Below are 22292 nucleotides of genomic sequence, written 5' to 3'. Positions count from 1 at the left end.
GCAAAGCAGAACAGCATTGATGGTACTTTCTGGCAATAAGACAACTTCCCACCTTTAATTGCTTTGTAATGCACTGTCGAGGGAAATTTTGAGTTACAGCAGACAGTCCCTCTGGAGGTGTTCTGTTGGTCGGTCTGTGTTTTTTTTAAGAGGGAGCTTTACCAAACAATACTACTGCAACTGTAGCTTTTGCTGCTCTCCATGCACCACAATGGAAACAACAGCTCTGATACAATCACTTAACAGGCCACGTTTTTTGGCAGCATATAAAAGAGCAGCCTCACATGGGGCAGAACATTCTGACATCAGCACCAATTTGCTTGTTATTTTCCCCTTTTAGTAGCCTTTGCCTAACATAGTGATATCATGACACTGTTCCTAACCCTGGAATGAATCATCTGTATGTGTGGTCAGCATATACACATAATTTTTAATATTACACAATACTGAAGTGACTTCCAGCTATGACTAAAGCTCACAAACATAAAAATGGGCTGAGACACACACAATCATATATACATATATACACATATGTATTTCTTCTTTTTCAACGAAGGTCTGAGAGCGCTGTACACTAATTTAGGTTGGGGGTCATCCAGCCAGGGCCAACTTCCCGCTGTTGACCTCCACACAGCTCAGTGACTCACCTAGTCACACCGTCACCACCTCCAAGGCCCCTACAACCCCTCCAGACAGCCCGTTCCGTCATCTGACCGCCCACACCCCGAGGATTATTTTGTTTCTTTATATTGAACAGACCATTCCCCACACTGCAGCGCGTGTACATGGCCCCGAGACACTGCCTGGCGCCATCCCCATGCCTCCCAGGCAGGCTCAGCATGGCAGCACGCCCGCAGCCAGGTAGGAAAGGTGGAGGCTGGGCTGTCCTCCTGCAAGAGTCCCTCAGGCGGGCGGCGGGAGCTCACCTTGGCGGTCGCATGGGGCGAGGCACCCTTCTCCAGCAGCAGCAGTGCCACCTTCTCGTTGTCGTAATGGGCCGCCACATGGAGGGGGGTGAGGCCATTCTGTAAGGGTGGTTATGGCGTTAGGAGTGCGGGGGGCGGACGCGTTACAGAGCCGTTAGTGTGTGAGGTGGCCGGCGCCGTGCATGAGGTGACTGGCATGTGGCAAGGCCACAGCAGGCAGCCGGCCATTAGCGGGAGAGAAGCGGTGGAGGAGGGTGGATCTGGGCAGCCTGGCTGTTTGAGGCCGCAAGCCTGGTTTGCTGTCTCCCCAGAGCCTGCGCTAAGGAATTCCCACAGCAATGGGGGAAACTGGGCCTTGCCCCTGTGTTTACCCATTCGGATTTTGACAGTTGGGACAGCTTAATGGAACTGGTGCTTCCTGAGCCACAGAAATAGATCTGCCCTCAGAGCTGCACGCACTGTGCCCTCCTGCCAGGGATACCAAACCCACACACTCGGTAGCGCCAGTCCCACAACTAGCACCCATAACCATCACCCTGGGGGGAATGCCACCCTAACACAGCCAAAGCCACCATGTGAAAGCAGCTGCAGCCTTCTCTCATGTGCACAGTTCTTTCCTAAGGAAGGACCTAAAATGCTGCTGACTATTTTCTCTTTCTTGTCAGTACCTTGCCAGCTGAATCAGGAGAGGCACGACGCTGCAGCAGGAGTTTTGCCACTTCCAGGCTCCCATATTTGGCCGCCACATGCAACGGTGTGAATCCCTTCTGAAAAATTTCAGGAGATAAAAAGCATACATTTGCATTAAAGGTCATGCTGACATTTCACTTTTAAGAACTATGTATTAAGTGCTTACTCTTCAACCTATACTCTAGCTTGCAGAATTAGCAGCTGTTCCTAGAAAGAGCATCTTCTCTTGAAAGCACTTTAAGAAGCATGAAAAACTTTCCCTTTTATTATTCTTCCCTATGTATGTGCTGTCAGGCTAATACAGACTCTACTAGCAACATACACTCTGTGTGTGGGCAATGAAGGCACTTGTTCAAATTTCTACTCCAAACCAGCTGCATTTTTTAGTTTCATGATAACAGCTTTAGAAATATTTCCTATATCAATTGTTGCCAGTAACAATGAAACATCAACTAAATTCAGTGAGAAAAGCTCCAAACTTCATACTTCTCCTTTAGAGTTTGCTGAAGAATGATATATATTTGGACTCATGTATTCATACAGCCACCAAGTTCTGCTGCAGCCTCTGAACTGCAACTAAAAAAAGTCATGCCTGCCTCAACAGCAATGCTTTTGGAAATACATTGTGGCAAGACTAAAAATCTTGTCTTTTTAAATAAAAAGAGTCCTTCTCTATTTGTTTTAATAATACTTGTCAGTACAACACAGGTGTAAGGTCTATATCAAACTAACATGCTCTTTGCCTGTTCTTTTAAATTGAAAAAACACATTGATAAGGGAAACAAACTCACGGATGCAGGACAGTAGGTGGCAGACTGCACCGCTGCCCTGACAGTAATACCCAGGAGCTACAATGAATGACCTATTTGCCTGACACATAAGTGATGTGTAAAGTTTATTATCATTATCATCTTATTCCATTAATTCCGCATCAAAAAGAGTTTGTGTCAGGCAATCTCAAACATTTCCAGTTCATGAATCACAGGTTTGTAGCGAGATTATCTAGTGGACTACATCTTCTCCTATTCATACTTATAGAATGTTCCTGCAGTACTAAAGCAATTGCCATAAAGCAATATGGGAAATTAGGAAAGTATTTAGTGTATTTTTAGCCATTTTAATGTGATTTAACAGCTGGATAAAAGGAGAACAGCAAGCATTCCTAGTAATCCGTGGATCATAATTTGAAAATTGCTGGTTTAGTCTTCTAAACCCTGGAAGACAACGTTTTAAGCTCCAGCTGTAAATCAGGGATACTTTTTTAAAACCTAAAATAACAGTGAGAATTAAGTGATTCTCACTTAAACACATGTGATAAATTTGGAAAAGATATCTTGGCACATAATTCTATCTACAGCTATCTATTTTCTTACGTATTCATCACTCTGTTAGGAATCTATCGGTAAACATTTCTGGCTAACAAACCAATAATTATTCTGCAAACTATTTCTTTTATAACCCCAGACAAAATGGCCTATTGTGTCATATGACACCTCATTTATAGAACCACTGAAAATAGATTCAGCATTAGATGCACTGGACAGATGCTGACTTGTATGTTTTCGGAACATTCCTTTCAGCTAGCACATACAAGAATTATTTTACTATTTAAATAAACAAGGTACTGAAGACTAAGCAGGCCTGTTCATTAAAAAAAAAAAAAAAAAAGTGTCATCATCATCCCCTTTTCTTTTTTGAAAATTTTGGCCAAAACATAACACAATGGGAAAGAGAGAAACAAAGACTTTGTGTACATTTTAAACCTGCTGGGACCGTGTATTTATCATGATCTGCATTTGGCTCCAGCAGGAGCCAAACTCCCAACTTTAGATGACAGCAAAATATGTCAAAATTTGATTAACTTCTGATACATTACTTCAGTCTATTGGATCACTGTTGATTAAGTAAGAACAAAAGAAAAGACCAAAACTAATTCAATTTCTGAGTGTGAAAGTACATTCCTCATGGAGCAGGTGTGCGCTGGCATGCACTGCCTGTGCTACTGGAATACAGATGTAAGCATTTTGTCTTACTTTGGTGGACATAGAGTGCGAGGCACCTGCCTCCAGGAGAACTGATGCGACATCAACTTGTCCCTCTCTGGCAGAGATGTGCAGTGGAGTGTACCCATTAGTTGTTGCAGCATCAGGGTGGGCCATGTGCTGTAGCAGAAGCTGGACGATCTCCGTTTTACCCAAGCGAGAAGCAATGTGCAATGGAGTCTGTTCTTCCTACAACTCAAATCAAGTAGATAATTAGCACAGATAGAACCACCCTGAACACAATAATCTAGCTGATCCCAAGAGATCTATCTATGAATTTGTCTTGCAAAAATTATAGGAAGTAATAGTACAAAAAAAGGCAGTAACAGAGGGCTCACGGGTTAATTTTTGTGATCAGCTTCAGCAATGTCTTATTAGAACATAGAGAACTGAAGAAAAACATTGGTTTTTCCTTTTATCGGGCAGACAGCACACCTCACTCTGAGCATCACTTGCTCCCCTTTGTGTTCTTAATTTGCCTTACAACAGCTGCACCTTGCTCTACAAACAGTCCCTTTTAGCTTCAAAATCTGGCACTAACCGCTATCAGAACCTCTGATGTTTGGTGTTAGGACATGGCTGTGCACCTCCTTGCTCAGACAGAACAGCTATTGCTGGTCTGAGTCAGGCACACTGTACTGGGTCTAGCTGGGATGGAGTTAATTTTCATCACAGCAGCCTGCGTGGTGCTCTGTTTTAGATTTCTGACCAAGACAGTGTTGATAACATACCAGCATTTTAGCTATTGCTGAACAGTGCTTACACAGCGCTAAGGCTTTCTTCATTTATCCCTCTGTCCTCCCCCGGGCACAGGCTGGGGGTGGGCAAGAGGTTGGAAGGGGACACAGCCAGGACAGCTGGCCCGAATTGACCGAAGAGATAATCCATACCATATTACGTCATGTTCAGCAATAAAACTAGGGGGTGAGTTTTTCCGAGCTGTTGCTTTGAGACTGGCTGGGCATCGATCTGCTTGTGGGAGGTAGCGAGTGATTGCCTTTACATCACTTGTGAGAAGGAGGGGTTGGTTTGGGGGGATTTTTTCTTTCTCCTTCACCTCTTAAACTGTCTTTATCACAACCCAAGAGATTTTCTTGCTTTGCACTCTTCCAGTTCTCTCCCCAGTCCTGCTGCAGGGGCAGTAAGGAAACGACTGTGCGGGGCTGAGCTGCCAGTCAGGGTCAGCCCAGGTTAGTGTTTTCAGAATTGGTTTTAGATGTGCTTAATATTGAATCAACTGATCAAATAAAAATGAAATTGGTCCTCCCTAGATCCTCTGCTTCAGCTGTTTTTGAGTAAGCAAAGGCAAAAAAAATTGTAAGCAGAACACCTACCCTGGCTCGGGCATCAACCAGGGCCCCATTTCTCAGGAGGCAGCGAACTACTTCCACCTGCCCAGCACGTGCTGCCATGTGCAACGCAGTTTCTCCACGCTGTAGAAAAGCAAAAGCGTTTCAGTGTCCTCAACTTTCACGAAGAAACAGAGCTCCGATGGTGTAAATTCCACCCACATCAACTCGTGCAGAGACCTCCCTTGCTGCCAGCTGAGAATCTGGCTTCAGACCCGGTAAGAGGCAGTTCAGAAGGGTGCATGCATACGTGTTGCTGGGCCTGGGTACACTTCAGTTTGCAAACCTGGTGATCCCAGACAAATATAATCTCACTACAGAGGGTCAGAATGAAAATCCTGGTTTATAGAAAATTCTCCCGTATAGACTCCCCTGGTCACATATGTTCCTCAGTTTCTACATAACAGTGCATCAGCTTGTGTATTGCACAGGAGATAAGAGTATATTGAGCCTGTCTCTCTCTAAGGATTGTGAGGCACATAAGCCTCAAGATGGAAGGGGATTTTTTTTCCAGATGGTCTCTTCCTGCACACTGTGTGGAACTGGCAGCATTAAAACGCCTTGCAGTGGCTGTGCACAACTGAGCCAGCATATGAAATCTGTAAAATCTGTGCTCAGCAGCGTGGCTTTATCTGCAGGCTATAGAATGAATCTTCTTTCAAGCCTTTTGTAGCCCACAGAATTTGAAGGAGAATATGAAATTTTGGAAAGTGGACTGATGTGGAATTTCAGATCAGGATCATGAAGTATGGATGATACTTTCAAAGCATTTACATTTTGCATAGGTTTGTCAAGGAACACTGAAAGCAAGTATTCCTTGATAATGGCATTACTAGCTTAATTTTGCTCTGTCCAACACTGTGTGAGTGCACTGTCCTAAAGTGGACTAAAACAGTCCCTGGTACCTGGTACATTAGGAACTGGGACAGTTCCGCAACCAGGAGCTTTGTATTTGATATGTTATGACAACACAGCAGGACTGATCACTTCTTTGTCTTAATTGTTCCTTCTCCTCACTCTAAAGCTAGAGTATATTCTGTTGTAAGGCTTTTACCCCCACAACTACCAAGTTAAACTGTAAAACTGCCAAAATGAACACTCCGGTCAAGATCTTCTGCATCAGAATCAGGAATCATGTCTTCTTGTCCTTCATCTAGATGTAGGAAAAGCAGCAGCCTGAGCCTGCCTACTATTATGAACTTCTAATCAAAGCAAACACTCTTCACCAGGAGTCAATGTATCTTGTCATTTTTAAATTAACATTGTATTACCAGTTGTGATTAGTAAGTAGGCAACAAATAAAATCCCACAGCCCTAGCTACAAATCTTAATAGAGAATTTCATCTATATAAACTTTATTACTCAAAGAATGAACTGTTTAAAATGTGAATAAGGTTTATGTTTCACACACTCTAAAGATTAAATTTCTATAAAGACCCTTTTGTACTTGAATTAGCAAAGCAATTTAGCTTTTGGAAACAGTTAGCAATTCAACAGGGAACTTCAGCTTACCAAGTGAAAGCCAAGACACCTGTGTAGCATAAATTGTAAAGTGTTAAACTTTGCCCATAAATGTCTGGTAACACAATACTTTTAATTGCTTCCACAAGAATTTCTTGTTGGCTCTCATATCATCAATAAAGTTTTTATATAAAGATTACTTCTATAAAAATGTATGAAAGCAGTATGAGACTGTGTCAAGAAAAGTCTGTTCTAATGATTCAAGCAAACAACTCCGTGCTCAACGTTTTTACTAGGTTCCATGTAAAATTTTCCTAACAGAAAAACTGATGAGTCCAGTGTACCCGGATTACTTAATTTTTGTTGTTTTGATGTTGGGAACATTTATCTGTAACATTATTTACTGGCAAAAAGCTGCGTTCAAAGTGCAGGCAGTCATAAGTTGAATATTTGTTTATACTGACAAATTCAAACAGTAAGATATCTGTGAAATACAGCTCAGAAAACTATCATGTTCTTTTTTGTTGTTATTCTTCTTGGTAACTAGGCTATTGGTATACAAACACTGATTTCTGTGGTAAGTCAGGTTCTGCATTTTGTGTTACCTCCCAAAGGTCACATTTTCTAGATTTAAGCATGTTCTTTCGAAAGGCACCAGATCCTGGAATTTCCTGTTTAAAATGAACATCTTGAGTTTAACATTTTTATTTTTTGTTTAATTGTTAGGTTTTAAGCATTTTATACCCTTTCACTCATACAAATGACACAATTTCATGGCAGACAGTGAAGCTACGCAAGCAGAAATTAGAGCCATTTGGACTTAAATTTCATCCTTCAGAATGGAAACACAGTCTTCCCTGTGACTTGGCTTGTTATCAGTTTTGGATGTATTTGGTGAGCCTTGTCTGTTTCTAAGGGAAACTACCTACTCAAGCATTGTTGAAGAATACATGAAACCACAGATGGTTTATAATGCATATACAATTACCACTGTCCTCTCTTCACTAAAGGTGCTAGAATAATTTGTCCTAAAATGCAATAAAGTCATAAAGTATCATTAAAATGTGACCTTTGGTTGAGCTACATGGTAGGCCAGACCCTTTTCGGAGGAGGTATTGCACAGATGATTCTAGTCAAAGCCATACTCACAATGTTAGTGACATCGGGAGAAGCTCCGTTCTGCAGCAGAAGGAGGACTATGTTCAAGTGGCCCATAAATGCAGCCACATGTATTGGTGTGAGGCCCGACTGCGAAACAAAGCAAGAGCAGTTTTACTCCTCTGCACGGGCATAGGGAAGGGGCTTCTTCGTTTAAATAAAACATAAGTGAAAGTGAGGCATGATAGGAGAGAGAAAAAAGAAGCAAAAAGGAAGAGAGAAAAGGAATGTTTCTTCGGGACATGAAACATTTTTCTACCTCTGTTATAGCCTGGATTGAAGCCCCATATTTCACCAGGAGTTCCATGACTTTGATGCGATTTTTCTTGCAGGCAATGTGCAGTGGAGTAAAACCATTCTGTGCAAAAGACAGTCATGTTAGTTAAAAACATGCAGCTACACTTTCCACACAGCTCCATGCTGGCACACTGGGAGCACAAGTGTTAGAGTACCAGAAGCAATTGTTCTTAAGCACAACAGGTTACGAATTACAGACATCTCCCAGTAGACTGAGGCACAATAAAGCAGTGGCGCTGCTTCGTTCCCTGGCAGTGGAGAGAAACTGAACTTCCACCCCCAAAAACCAAATACAGAAATGCCTGTTCTGACTTTCAAGTGTATGCGTGTGCACATGTATGCATGTAGTTCCGAAGGTTGCACACATGTATATGTTAGGACAACTTAAAGTGGTTCCCAAGATTGCCTAACACAAGGAAAATGTAAGAAATTATCACCTTGAAATCAGTTAATGTCTTTTGAAATGAATAAAGCATATTCTTTATATTTTTTCCTCTTTAGGAAAAGATTGTTTCACAATACAGAGTGTTCACTCTTAAAGTATCTGTGGGCCCCCTTCCTTTATTCCTGCTCTGCTGAGTCATAAAGCATTGTAAACCAGGTATCAGCCCTCATCTGGATTGAAATTAAATGGGGCAGGAACAGGAAGGGGTTGGGAAGTGAACATCTTAAACCAAGATTGCAACCTAGCATTTTGTATTGTGAGACAACAGTTTTAATGTTGTGCATACCATCAGCACATATTCATTTCTTTGGAAATGCTCATTCAGTAAGATTGGGGCCCAAATCAAAGCATGTCTTCATACCCTATACCGTAATACATGTTTTGACTTCAGGCTTTTTTTATGTACTGTTATAGTTAATGCATGTTAAGTGTGTGCCTAAAGCTAAGCAAACACATTATTCACCATATGTGAACATTTTAGTGAAAAGCACAGGTAACATTTTTAGATAATGTTGAAAAACTGCTATATTTTCTAATGAAAAGGATCAGTATTGCTAAACAATCAACTAGCAGTAAACAGAACTTATCAATGAAATCTTAGCTCATGGAAAGAGGCATGTGACATTATTCCAGAGTCAGCTTCTGTTAAGGGAAATGTTAATTACTAGCTGATTTGAAGGTGCTTTAAAGCATATACAAATTGAAAAAGCTAACAGCTCATATAGTGCTTGTATCCCCACATAATTTTGCAAACATTAACAATTTTTTTTTAAATCTAGCTGAAAATGAATTATTTGTAAAATTTATTCCATCACTGGATTCTGCTGAATATCGTTATTACCATTAGCCTCTCCAATTCCTAAAGAAGGAATCAAAACCATTAGATATTTTACCTCTTGTACAACATGTCTCTATATTTCATTGGGAGTTTCCCTGTTTCAGAAGTTTCCATATTTTCACCTAATTTTACTGCCTGAGTTGAGTTAATTTTGCTACTTCTATTTAAGTGAGGAACAGTTTGATGGGGGAGAGGAGAAGGCAGAAAAAATGTATCACTAACAGAAATTATAAGCATCATTTAATATACTAAATACTAAAAACAAGCCAGAGGCAACAATTCCCTGATGGGAGAGGAAACAAGAGAGAGGGAAAAAAACAGCCTGGAGGAAGAGAACAGAGAGGCAGCGGCCTGAGGGTGTTCTCCTTCAATTTCAGAGGTTTCTCTGGGACGGAATGGGAGGAACAGAAGGTATATTTCTGGTCATGGAAGGAAAGAAAGAAGATGGGGGGCTAATATATAATGCGTATGTGTGGGTAGCTGAGGAAAGTACAGCTAATCAAAAGACTGGCAAGAAAAACAAGAAAGGATGAAAACAGCATTGAAAAAGATCAACCAAGTGAACATGATACTGAGTAAGACAAAACAAGAAAAGCGTAAGAAAAGGAGACAAGACGGGTTATGGGATTTGCTGGTATAGAGAGACCAAGAAAAATAAGAGGGTAGAAGAAAATTGCATCAATAAAAAGTCAGTTCCAAGGAAGTAAGGGATAGCGGAAGCCTTCAGAGAAAAACTTGGTCATACAGAAGGCAAGAAGCTGGAGAAGACATCAGAGTGGCCTGCAGTGGAAGTTCTGTGGAGGCACTGAATACAGCAGGCAATGCCAGACTTCTTGCCATGCAGAAGCATCTCAAGTGTTCACAGTCTCTTTCCTTCTCCCACTGGGTGTAATATAATGGTATTTTAACTTCCATCCAGCTAACCGTTCATGGGGACACTTCCTATTAGAGAAAATTGAAATCTTGTCTGGGTTTGGAGAGATTAAAGACTCTTGAAAGCTTTATATGTTCCCAGAGCCAAATGTAATGTTTTTCTCTCAGTTAGGGGATACTGGTCTGATCGGTAAGTAAAAGGAATCATACCTGTTTTCCTTTAAGTATCAGAAGAACTGTTTTTTGAAAAGGAAGAAAAATGGCACCTAACGGAAGGGAATGTCATAATGTGATAAATACAGAAATATTAACTTTTTAATATATATTTTTTCCATGCTAATTAACTTACAGAGGCAGTTGAAAGCTTAGAAATTATTTGTGCATCATATCACACAGTATGGAAAACTGAACTATTAATTCAGTAAAATTTCTGCATCAGCTAGAAATGGCTCTGATTTTAAGAACTCTGTTGAGCTTCCAGAGCTGATACTACAGCCACTTGACACAGGACGTGGTCCATGACTAGGCCTAATGATCTGAGATACAATATTGGTAACCAGCAGGTGTGTCAACTCCTGTTGTCACTGCAACTGTTTAAGGTTGTTGGGAGTTTGTTGACAGTTTTCACTTAGCTTTACTGGTAAGAGCTACTCATCTGCCCTGCATAGACTTGTTACATGACACAGGTGGGACAGGTTTACCAGGGCACGAGCATTGGGATTTGCTCTCTTGTCCAGAAGAAGTTTGGTGACACGATAGTGGCCACAGTGTGCAGCCACATGGAGGGCGGTCAGATAATCCAGTGTGACATCATCCACGGGAGCTTTGTGCTGCAGGAGGTGTTTGACGCATTCCACATGGTCCCCCTGGGCTGCCATATGAAGTGGAGAGAGTCCATTCTGTGGTGAAAGAAAACAGAACAGTAACTTCCAGTAACTCTCACTTAGATTGTGGCATATATTACAAGGATGCCCATCACTGAAACAGCTACGGACTAGAACAGAAAAAAGCTATAGTCACTCCTTCCCTTCCAGCAAATACAGGCAAATTTAGAGGAACATGATATAATTAACTAAAATCAGATTTTAATCAAAAGAATCTAAGGATCTTGCCTCATGATTTAATAAAACATATCTTGACCTTAAAAGACAGTTCTGGGGATACTCATCATAACACTAAGACATAGGCTGTATGTTAATTAGAGGAAAAGCACCTACTTACCCTTCATCATATTTATTAAGGAACCTATTTTTTTTTCTTTAAATGCTCAATTTAAAAACAAATTATATTGACAAACCTGATCCCTGAGCTTCTGGGAAATAATACTTTCAACCACCACCATGGTTGGACCTTTTGTTCAAACCATACAACTTGCAGGGCAGTGGAAGCAAGAGTTTTATAGCCCTGTCTGACTTTAATAGACCTTTTTGTAAATAGTGAAGTTCATGGAAGGCAGACAATTAAGAGGAAAGATAATCATTGCTATTAATATTTATAACAAGTTGTTTTCAGAAAAAAAAATAGTTTTAATATTTACATATTTGCCTGTCTCCAGTTTGGAACAACCTGTTTCAGCTGGAAGTTAGAAGAGGAAGTTGCTTTTAGATCTAATTTCATTTTACATGCAATAAGGTACTTAAAAAGCACTGTGTCTTTAAAGGTAGACTGTAACATACAGACTTGAACAGGTGTGGTCAACAAGGTGACTTGGTGTGGTCAAATTGACTGTTTATTTGTCACCTGGAATGAGGGGATTATTCACTGGACAGTTCTGCTCTGCTTAGACCTCAAACACAGTGGGGACATCCAGACACTGCCACAGCAATGCTGATATTTTCTCCTGACTGGCAATATCTGCCTTTGAATGGCAACATCTGGGAATCCTGCCTGAAGTGTGCACAATATATGTGGCAGGGTCTGTTCTTCTGAGCCTCTCTACCTCTTAGTGAAGTCAGGATGTTGACACATGAGGTTCACCTAATCACCTTCTCCCACCAACGGAATCAGTGAAATTATAAGGAATCATTTCCCTACAATCCCCATCCCCGTGGATCCTTCCTGCATAAACAGATGACCTGGAGTACTTGGTGCTATCAAGGATGCAAAGCTTGAGCACATCCTTGATGTACTTGATATGCTTGCAACCCAGTGATAAAACCTCCTGAAGACTATCAAGAGAAAATCTCAGAATACACTAATTGCCCTTGTTTTCAGCTAAGTTTGAGGGAGTGGGGCCCAGTAAACAGTGCAATGGTCTGAAACTGATATTTAAATTGTTTTTCCCTCCTGATCTTCCAGGGGACCTCAAGCACATGACTGCAATACTCTATTCCACTGTTTCCCAACTAACGATACCAGCTACCTTTGTCAGGCACTCTGAAATTTACTGAAGTGCTGCTCAGTGGGGTTTGCTGTTATACTGTAAGTAACGTTCCCTCATTAGTTTGACCAAAGGGACAGCATTTGTAGGAAATGCATTAATTTAAGATGTGTGCCTTTCAGAAATCAGTAACAACACACTGAAATAATTTTCCAAGTCTGAAATAGTCCATGAAAACAATTAAGAGAAGCTGCAATTCACAGGCCCTAGTCAGCTCATATGAAGGATCGGAAAATATATACCAGGAATCATCTCTCAGGAGTGACTGACCCAGCTTTCCCATCTCCGTGTCCTACAGTCTTAGGAAGCAACAAAAGTGCAATAGCACTGCATATCATGTGTTTCGTCTGATATTATAGAGGGGCAAAAAAATGGATGTTGTTTCATATATTTGGAAAGGATAGTCCCTAATTATGTAAGAAAACTTTATTTTGGATCATTCTACCCATTAATACATTTCCTTTGGGAGAACAGAAATGTTCCTGTCTTCTTCCTTGTCCTTTCAGTGACATTGAAAATTCTGTGGAAAGTTACACAAAGCTTTTAACATATTCTAAGAAGACACGCACCTTGGTCCGTGCAAGCAGTGGGGCACCTCGTTCCAGGAGCAGCTCCACAACTTGGTCATGTCCACTTCTCGCAGCACAGTGGAGTGGAGTGAGTCCATCCTTAAAGTAAAAGGAGGGAAAACAAATGAGTACATCCTCATCTGTCCATCCTAGCACTCTGAGGAACAACCTTGCAGGAATGCAGCCCCACAAGCATGTGAAAAAGCTCCTTGGTTTTGATTCCTAACTGAAGCTGGCTCCACAACATGAAGTTTCAACCCTATTCTTCCTTGCACCAGTAAAGGACTCTCTAACGTTACCATTTCAGAGAGGAGGCCCATTGTGTGTTGAAATCTCTTATCAAAGAGGATAATATGAGCATGCGTTGCCTCCGCCCCTTCTTCTCCTCTGCATGGCTTTGAGACTGTATTGCCTCTCCCTGGATAATGTCTGCTGGGCCAAGGATGCTCCATTAATCAACCCTTGTCCTTCAGATTGCTTCTGATGCAGGGATGAAACAAGAAATGTTCATACTAGAAATTTTACTCTAGAATTTATTTGGGTTTTTTTTATAGAGGCATCAGGAGAAAGATTGTTTTAAAACAGAGAAAAAAAGAATGAGAGAAACAAACAGAACAAAACCTTTCATTTCTGAAAACAATTCTTTGCTAAAATTGCTGTGAGACCCCCAAACTCCACAACATTTTTTCCATTGCAGAACGCCATCCTACATCAAAAGACTTGCTCAGGCTACTCAGTAATAATCACAGCAGTGGTAGCAAAAGATGTGTCAGTGAAACATTTGGATAGGAGAATGCATTCTAGGTAATTCTGCTACAGTTTGGACTTTATGCAGAAAAATACAGGAAATATGAGGCAAGAAAAATGGTTGCAAAAGAATATTAGTGCTGAATAACAGAAAAAAGAAAATGTGTAAAATATAGAAACCCAAGTTTTCATCTCATTAGATCTCAATATTGTTCAAGCATGCACTCGGAGAAGTCCTCAATACTCATTCAACAGGGACAGGTTTATAAAGGTGAAATGGTAATAGTTTTTAATCACAAGAAAAGCCTTCTCCCTTTGATACTCACTGCTCATCTTACATGAGGTAGAAGACATTATTCTAGGGTGCTTTCTGAAGAATCCAGTAACCCCATGATTAAAAGATGAACATACTGGTTTGAGATTTATAACTTAGAGGTTAAAAAAGTAGCAAAAATGCAAAAACATGGCCTTAAGCATGAGTCAGTGACCCTGCTTCATACACAGATACACTGTTTGCCTTGCTGGAGTTTGGAGGAAGCCCATATCACTATATTTTTACTTCTAATACTAACATCTTTAATTTAAAAGTAGCTCTAGTCTGCACAGTGCCATTGCAATTGCAACATCATTCTAGCTATGCAAACACAGCCTGGTAATACTCTACAAAAGGTAGTTCCAAGAAGTAGATCCTGTCTCATCCTCAGTTTCAAAAGCACAGAACACCTTTCTGAGTTAACAGTGCGACAAAGCTCCACTGCAGTGAGGAACTGAAGTCTGCAGAGAGAAATTTTTCTCCCTTACTTAACTACTGTTTCCAGAGATTTTTCAGAACCATGTGAAGGGGTTAGGTCCACCTTGACGCTCACTATCTCAGAGGCAGAGGTATCACTAAATCCCATGGAAGCTTTGCAATGAAATTCAATAGATCCAAGATCAAACCCTCAAACAGAATTCAAGTCTCTTTGGCACCTGGCAGTTGGGTCAGTGTAAAGCAATTGGGTGTAACTAGTTTATCTGTGGGGTTTTTCTGCACTGAAAGAGAGTCCCCTAAATCAAGTCTTTATATGCACAACTGAGGTATACTTTTCATCCTGCTACCAGAGGAATTCATACACATAAGTCTCCTTAGCATTACTAAGGTGAGAAATTATGCTAAACTTATTTCTAGGAAAGGTATTTATTTGGTATTTCTTTCCAGTTTCTGTCCTTTTGTGGTCTAGAATTTTAATCAATGTGGAAGGTTTACTTTCCCTATCTGCATAGTGACTTTGATGTTATTCTATTTAATAGAACAGCAAAAGAAAGGTAGAGTTGCGTGAAGTCTTGAAAAAAACGGGACAAATCCTCAGAGGAAGAAAAAAGAAGAAAAATACAAGCTAAGAAACACATCAACTCCACAAGAAAGTCTAGCGAAAACAAAAATAAGAACTAAATCATTAAAAAGCATTATTTCTGCCCTGTTCTCATCTATAATTCCCTCTAAAAGTAGAGATAAAAATTTGCTACCTATCCTATTCTATCTTGTCACAGCTTTTATAAATGCATCATCATTTACTATCTGTGCACTTTCCAATAGGTGAATGAAGCAATATGCTTTGCAGCCTTCCCATATAACCCTCTTCTCTTACCTCTTTCTGCCCTGGGGAAAACAGCATGTATATTTTTAAATTATTGTCTATTTAATACTTTAAATTCTATTTTTGCTTATATGTTTTCTTCAGAGATGAGAGAAATTGCAAAGAGAAGGCTGTTGTAGTAGAAGAATTAGTACATAATACAATGAGGACAGACTGACATTAGGCAACATCAGGAGACACACTGGGGCACCAAATTAGTCCTCTTCTGCACCATTATCTATTTGCAATGAACCTCAGTGCTCTAAATCTATTGCAGGAGTTTGCCTGTGTACTTTTTAATCATTCCATTTCTAATTGGTACACCATGTAAATTGAAGAACACATGCTGACCAAAATACCAAACACATCATTTGATAGGACACACAACACTGGGTTGAAGACACACAGACTGAAGCACAGATAATGGATATCCCATAAATCAAAGGCCGCCAAGCTGAGAGACAAGAAACCCAGCAATTTTATGTTTTAAGATGACAAATACTTATCTCCTCATCCCAAATAGCACATAACAGCAAGGTAAATGTTTTCATCTTCCAAATGACATCCTGTACCTGGTGTTCTGTTGTTCCCATATGTGGTACTCTCCCAGCTCATGCTTTGCAATGCAACCAACAGCTAGGACACTACAATCCTCTCTGTATGTATGGAAGCCATGAAATTCCATCATATCTAATTTCCTCTTAAATAGCTCGCAAAATGGAAGGTAAAATTTTGTCTTTTTTTTTCTTGAAAATCAATCACTGGTCATTTTTTAACCTGCAAAATTAATTCTGAATTCTGTGCATGCCTCCTAACTGCAAGGCTCAGGAAGATAAATTATTGGGTCATTTCACAGTGATTAAAATGCTTTACTTGAGCTTACCAGAGAGACCGAGATAAAAGGAAGCTGTGCTTATGAGAGATTCTTAATGGGAAATTATATGGGGAGCACCTTAAAAGAAGGACAGTTGTGCACATTCAGTGCTCCTTCAAACGAAGACTGATGATAGCACATGAACAAAAGCCAAATTATCAAAGAATTCTTCTCAACTGCAGCTGCATATTCTCATTTTATATAGAGGAAATAAAATTTTAGCATTCTGTATGTTAGACATGCAAAATTGTCTAATTTTTCTTGAAAAAAATAAAGGCCTTTTCATTTGTTCATTTTTCATTACTACTAAACCTCATCTCTTTAAAAATGAATGAGGCAAGTGTCCGTCTTGCTCTAAGCTCTCAGAATCTTGGCCTAATTAAACACACTCTGAAGTATTCCTCCAGGTCCGTCATTCAAAGTACAAACTTTAAAAATACAGCAAAAAATATACCATGTATTTGCTTGAGAAATGAGATATTAACTTTAATAAGTCTAAATAATAGTCACTATCTATATAGCTGGCTTAGATAATCTGTACAACATCCCTTCCCACTGCCTTGAAAACATTGTATGAATCCACTAAATTTTTTACAGCAAATATCTGCATTGTGATTAGATATTTATAATCTGACACTGCTTTAGGAATGGCAAAAACTGCCAATGAATTATTAGTGCTCTGTGCATGCGTGAAGACGAGAAGAAAATGTCACAGCAGCTTTACTGCAGGAAAAAGCACTGTAAACACAGCATAGTGCCAAGACAGGGTTAAGATCCTGCTACAATGGCTTTATGGTGGGAAACCTACTACCATGAGGAAATAGCAGAGCCGTGCCTATTTTATCAGGATGCATATATACAAAAGGAGACATTATTACAAATAAATCTCAATAGGTTCCCAGAACAAGTGTTAAGGGGTGTCTGAATCACAATCACCACAAAAACTCAAGACACCACCACCCCCCCCCAAAAAAAAAAAAAAAAAGAGTTCCACCCCTCACAGCTTGCTTCCTTTTTTTTTCCCATTGGTATCATACATCTCTGTGACTGACCTTCCATTTCTTTCAGCTCCAGCTGAGCCTCCTTTCTTTTCTGTGGCCCTTCTCCAACCCAAATGGCATACCAGACTTTCTCCCCACCATTATCACATCTACTCCCCTTCTCCAGCTCCAGCTGCCACACTCCAGGCACACAACGTGTTTACTTTCCCACACAATAAGCTTTCCATTCCAAGACTAGATGCTCTGATTCATTCCAGGGATTTTTTTCAACTGTAAATATTTTGGACAAGAGCCTGCAAGAGGAGTCTAAAGAAAAGTCCCAGAGCAAGAAAAATTTAATTTCAATGTTGGCAAGATTCAATAGAAACAACACAAAAGTGTGTCAACTTCAGCATCTGAGACAGATGAAAGTGTTCCTCCCCCCGCCTTCTAAGGGTGTTTGCACAGTCCCACAGAAATGGAAAAACCAGTAAGGTGTCAAAGGCTTGTGAATAACACTGTATTTTAAAAGCAAAAAAGCATACAAAAACTAAAAAAGCCTCACATTCTTGTTCTTTTTTTGCTATACAATTTATAGACAGAGATGATAAAAACAAAGATATGACAAAAACTGCATTCATAAAGAATACTCCTAAACCCCTCTAATAGTAACATTTCAATATCCCACGTATCCTTACTGTTACTATTTCATTATATCAGATTTTTTTTTTAATAGAAATATATATATATATTTTGGCCACGCTGAAATTGCTCTGCTTTTAAATGCTTCCAATAATTGTTTCTGTAATAATCATGACTATGTTTCAGGAAGGCTGCAAATGCTTTCCTGCTCTCAATGTGAGAACTGGTAATTGCCATGTTACTCTTGACCACATGACATCGATTTAATCATAAATTGAACTTTCCACCATCTTTTAGAAAACAAGTTTCTGCACAGTTTCCTAGCCACAGTCTGCACAATTCCTTCTGAAACCAAACTCCACTGGTCTACCACCATAAATTGTACAAGTCATAAGTTTAGCTAAATTTTAAATTTTTAAACAAACATATGTCACTGAAGTTCTTAATCAGGTAAACTTGTAGAGAATATAGGTTTGACTAAGATTTTAAATATGAAATATTTTAGCATAAGAAATTTTACCTGTTAATTACTTAGCAAACAAAACTCCAGATAAGGCTTGTATGTAAATATAAGTAGCACAAACATAGATATAACAGACAGTACTAATAAAACTGAGAATGGAGTTTACATTTTTGCTTTAGATAAAATATAAAAGAGAAATTAAATTCCCCATTTTAAAAACTTATTTAGTAGTTAGTTCAGAAAAATGGTATAACTTGCCAAAAAAATTTAAGTAAAATATTTTAAAATTTATAACTGTAGCAAGCAGATTTACTAGCAATTCTACATCCTTATATTCTGAGAAATGCCATAAAGTTTCAGAAAATATGGTATTAAACATATAGAAAATAAAAATATGTAATTCCTGCAGTAAGCAAGGCTTTCCTCTGACATGCAACATTAACTATGGAAGAGTAGGACACATGCATAATTTACTTCCTTTGAAGAACGCACATTTGAATTTATTTTTTTTAGACAATACAGGGCTCCTAATGGATCACTCCAATGGGATATTTTCAAACATAAAAAGATTTCATATATTAACTCTGCAAAATTAAAGTATCGAGGCTCATCTAAAATCTGTAGAAATAAGTTTCTGCATCTTAATTTATGCATCATCAGATGTCATGTAATAAAGCGAGTTAAAAATAAACTGAATGAAAGCAATGAATACTTTTTTAACCAAAGAGCTTATTTTGATGCAGTATGGAGACCAAGAATAAAAGCCCAAGCTATCCAGCGATGAAATATCCTAGTACATTTAATTCTACTGTTTTTCAGTGAATCTGACCTACTGGAAGAAAGCAGGTGTTCCTCACAAGAAGCGAAAAGGCGAGTATGGAAAGGCAAGCATGTTAGTACCGAGGTGGAGAAGGCAGAAGTCTGTCCTTTAAGGTACAAAACACATGTATGCATGGCATGCAACACACAACCTACCTCTTCAATACCCTACATACTCACGGCCATAGCAAAGCACACATGGCATGCGGACAAAGCAAAGGGGAAAGAAAAAGACACCGAGACGATATAAACACCTGGCATGAAGACAAGATCACGCCACAGAGACACTGACAGCAAAACCAAAGCTCTGGAATCTTCCCCACTGTGAAGTACATGCAGCCAATCACCACCATGTGCCTCTGAGCAGGGAGAAGGCAGAAGATGAAAGCAAGAGGAAGCTGCTGAGCCTGTGCAAACTGGGGTATGTGTGCTTTAGGATACCTCTACTGGTTTTCACCGATATCTTTGTGCTGACAGCTTTTGAGCTAATGTAGCAGCTGACAAAGGGCAAGAAGCCAAGACAATGAGAAGACTAAAATTAGCACCTTCCACCTACACTGGGCAAAGTCCTGTTCTTTCAGGTTCATTCACAACTGCACATCAATCTTTGTGGGTGAACGGGGAAGGGTAATATACCTTCCCCTCTTAAAATCCAAGATGTCCTTTACAATCATCTGTGACAACTTGTCTAAAACAAGTATCTAAATACTGAACAGGAAACAGGTGAATTCAATACTGTCATTCCACAGGCCAAATAGACCATTTCTGTACAACTATGGTGCTTATGAGTATGTGGAATATCCTGACTGCATCATATTATTACCATTTCATGCTTCTTTACCATGAAATTTTAGACACTTATTGTGGAAAATTTGACCAGGGATGATTTACTGCAGGCCTTCATGAGAGGCAGCATTTTCCATCATCGGTAGAAAAAAAAGAACAAGAGAGACATCATTTTGTAAATAATCAGAAATCAAAATCATAATCACATATAAAGTTACATGATAATCACAATTGTCTTCCTAGCTTATGAAGCAGAAAATGGTTGATGTAATTAATATCAAAGTAACTGCAGAGGTTGAATCAACCACAAAGGTAATTGACTGCAATATCCTTTACCTTCTTCTACCTTTCTACCTTATTAAACAAAAACTTTTACATCCAGCTCTAAACTCTATGTTCTAAAACACCCTCTATTACTTGGAGATACAATTTTGCAGATTAGTGCTCAAAAACCAGCAGCTTTCAAGAACAAGTCCTGTGCAGTTCAGTTCGCATAAATGACCGCATTTTCCTAGGTGACTCCAAAATCCCATTTGAAATAATTAACCCTGCCCATATAAATTCAGGGGTTTTTCTTTTGTCATGAACAACTGCAAAATCACCCATAAACAAAGAGCACAGTATTGGCGTGGCATTTAACTGGGTGGAGGAAGCCAGTGAGAATCATCTAATTCTCTATGGCTAGTCTCGGAAAGAGGTAAGTGGCTGCTGGCACAGAGTACATTACTTGTTCCCAGTATTGACTCTTCAATAAAAAATGACTGCCAGCCCACTACAGCGGTTTTCATGAGGCATACTATGAATGGAACAGACATTTAAGAGTCAGGGGACTGAAACGCTTAGCTGAGTCCAGACCCTGCACTTTCCATTGCTGTGCAGTATGCATGTTCTTGTGTCATATGAAGCTGGACTTACTAACAGGCTTATTTCCTCAAAAAGATCGGTTTCATCAGCTTTTTCTTCTATGATGTAGGTAGGTTATACAGGAGACTAAAGGAAATAGTATTTCTGCTTCCTACTATCACCAATACCTGCCATTCTTTAGTCTGATACCATAGAAAACAGCCTACATAAAACAAATTACAATCTGAAAACTAAAGGTAGGATTCTGAATCCTTTTTTTTAAAAAAAGGTACAAAAATATTGCTTTATAAATTATTTTTGGAGTCACAATTTAAATTTGGTCCAAGTCTCAAAAGGAGTACACTTGTGAAGAGGCAATGTTTAACATTTTTGGAGCTGTGTTCAGCTGAACTTTTTTTTTTTTTTTTAAAGTCATTTATAACAGCCACATCTAATGTCTCACTGTAAGAACAGAGAACAAGACACAATTACTGAAGCTGAATTCCTACCTATCAATCTTGGTGTTCCCAGTCTCTGGCTTAAAAAAACAAAACAAAACAAAACAAAAACAAGCAAGCAAAAATCCCAATCCATTCCCAAGAAGGAACAACATCATATTCAGGGAACAGAAAGACTCACCCTGGTTTTGGCATCGATCTGCCCTCCACGATCCAACAAGAGCTTCACCATGTTTGTGTTTCCCCTTTTGGAAGCCACATGCAGTGGGGTGATTCCATTCTACACCATGAAAAGAACAAACAATGAGCATGATGGATTTGGAGGTGTATAATGGTGGTGAATTTGTGTTTGGATCACAAAAAATGAGACCATCACATTGTAGAGAAAAAACAAAAATGTACTTGAGCATCAGAGCTAGGCACACACCATATAAGCTAGAGTTAGTAATTCCTTTCTAAGCAAGAATCTTTATTCATTGTTTGGAGTTTTTTAATAAATGAAGAAGCGCATCTGCCAAAGCAGCAAACATCACAGTCCCAGAGTCAGACAAATAAACAAACATATATCAGAGTCCCAATGAGTCAATATTCACAAAACACTGATGCATTTAAATCATTGCAACATACAGAGAGTACACAAATGCGCGACTCCTGCACAAAGAAACCTTCTTAGTGTAATGCCAATAGCGTAAAGGAATAGGTCCTGTTTAGGCTGAAAGTCCTTGCAAACACTTTGGGTGAGGAAAGTAGTAATATTAGCAGCTATTCCAGATTGGCAACTGGAGGAAGTCAGTCTGAAAGGCAGAAGCCTAAAGTAATTCAAAGTACATCTGGCAAAATTAAACAGAAAACTTGTGATCCAGTAGCTATGCTGAGGTACAGATTACCAGAGGTTTTCATGGCACCAGATTCCGCACTTCAAACTGTGTAATGTACAACAGCAAAGAGACTACATTAGGTAGCTCTGCAGTTGTTGACCATAGAAGAGTAGTCATGATTAATTAGTACTTTTATTGTTTCATTTATATAATGGCAA

At 39.4% G+C, this 22292-nt stretch overlaps 1 protein-coding gene across 50 annotated transcripts in view; it reads right to left on the bottom strand.

The window, feature by feature from the left end:
- ANK2 (ankyrin 2) overlaps positions 1-22292 on the bottom strand; it is a 371582-nt gene that overhangs the window by 95797 nt on the left and 253493 nt on the right. For 38 of the 50 annotated variants that reach the window (XM_074823462.1, XM_074823464.1, XM_074823465.1 and 35 more), the window contains 9 exons: positions 21438-21536; positions 13029-13127; positions 10781-10978; positions 7886-7984; positions 7618-7716; positions 4993-5091; positions 3650-3847; positions 1595-1693; positions 927-1025 (listed from right to left, as the gene is read on the bottom strand). In XM_074823462.1, coding sequence (XP_074679563.1) covers positions 927-1025; positions 1595-1693; positions 3650-3847; positions 4993-5091; positions 7618-7716; positions 7886-7984; positions 10781-10978; positions 13029-13127; positions 21438-21536 — 1089 coding nt within the window. The remainder of the gene's footprint in view (positions 1-926; positions 1026-1594; positions 1694-3649; positions 3848-4992; positions 5092-7617; positions 7717-7885; positions 7985-10780; positions 10979-13028; positions 13128-21437; positions 21537-22292) is intronic. The other 12 variants (XM_074823504.1, XM_074823506.1, XM_074823463.1 and 9 more) reach the window with 5 other exon arrangements.

The sequence above is a fragment of the Strix aluco genome, chromosome 4 (genome assembly GCF_031877795.1).
Source record: "Strix aluco isolate bStrAlu1 chromosome 4, bStrAlu1.hap1, whole genome shotgun sequence".
Lineage (NCBI taxonomy): Eukaryota > Metazoa > Chordata > Aves > Strigiformes > Strigidae > Strix > Strix aluco.
Note: the sequence above shows the minus strand (reverse complement) of the source record. Positions and strands in the feature narration are given on the sequence as shown.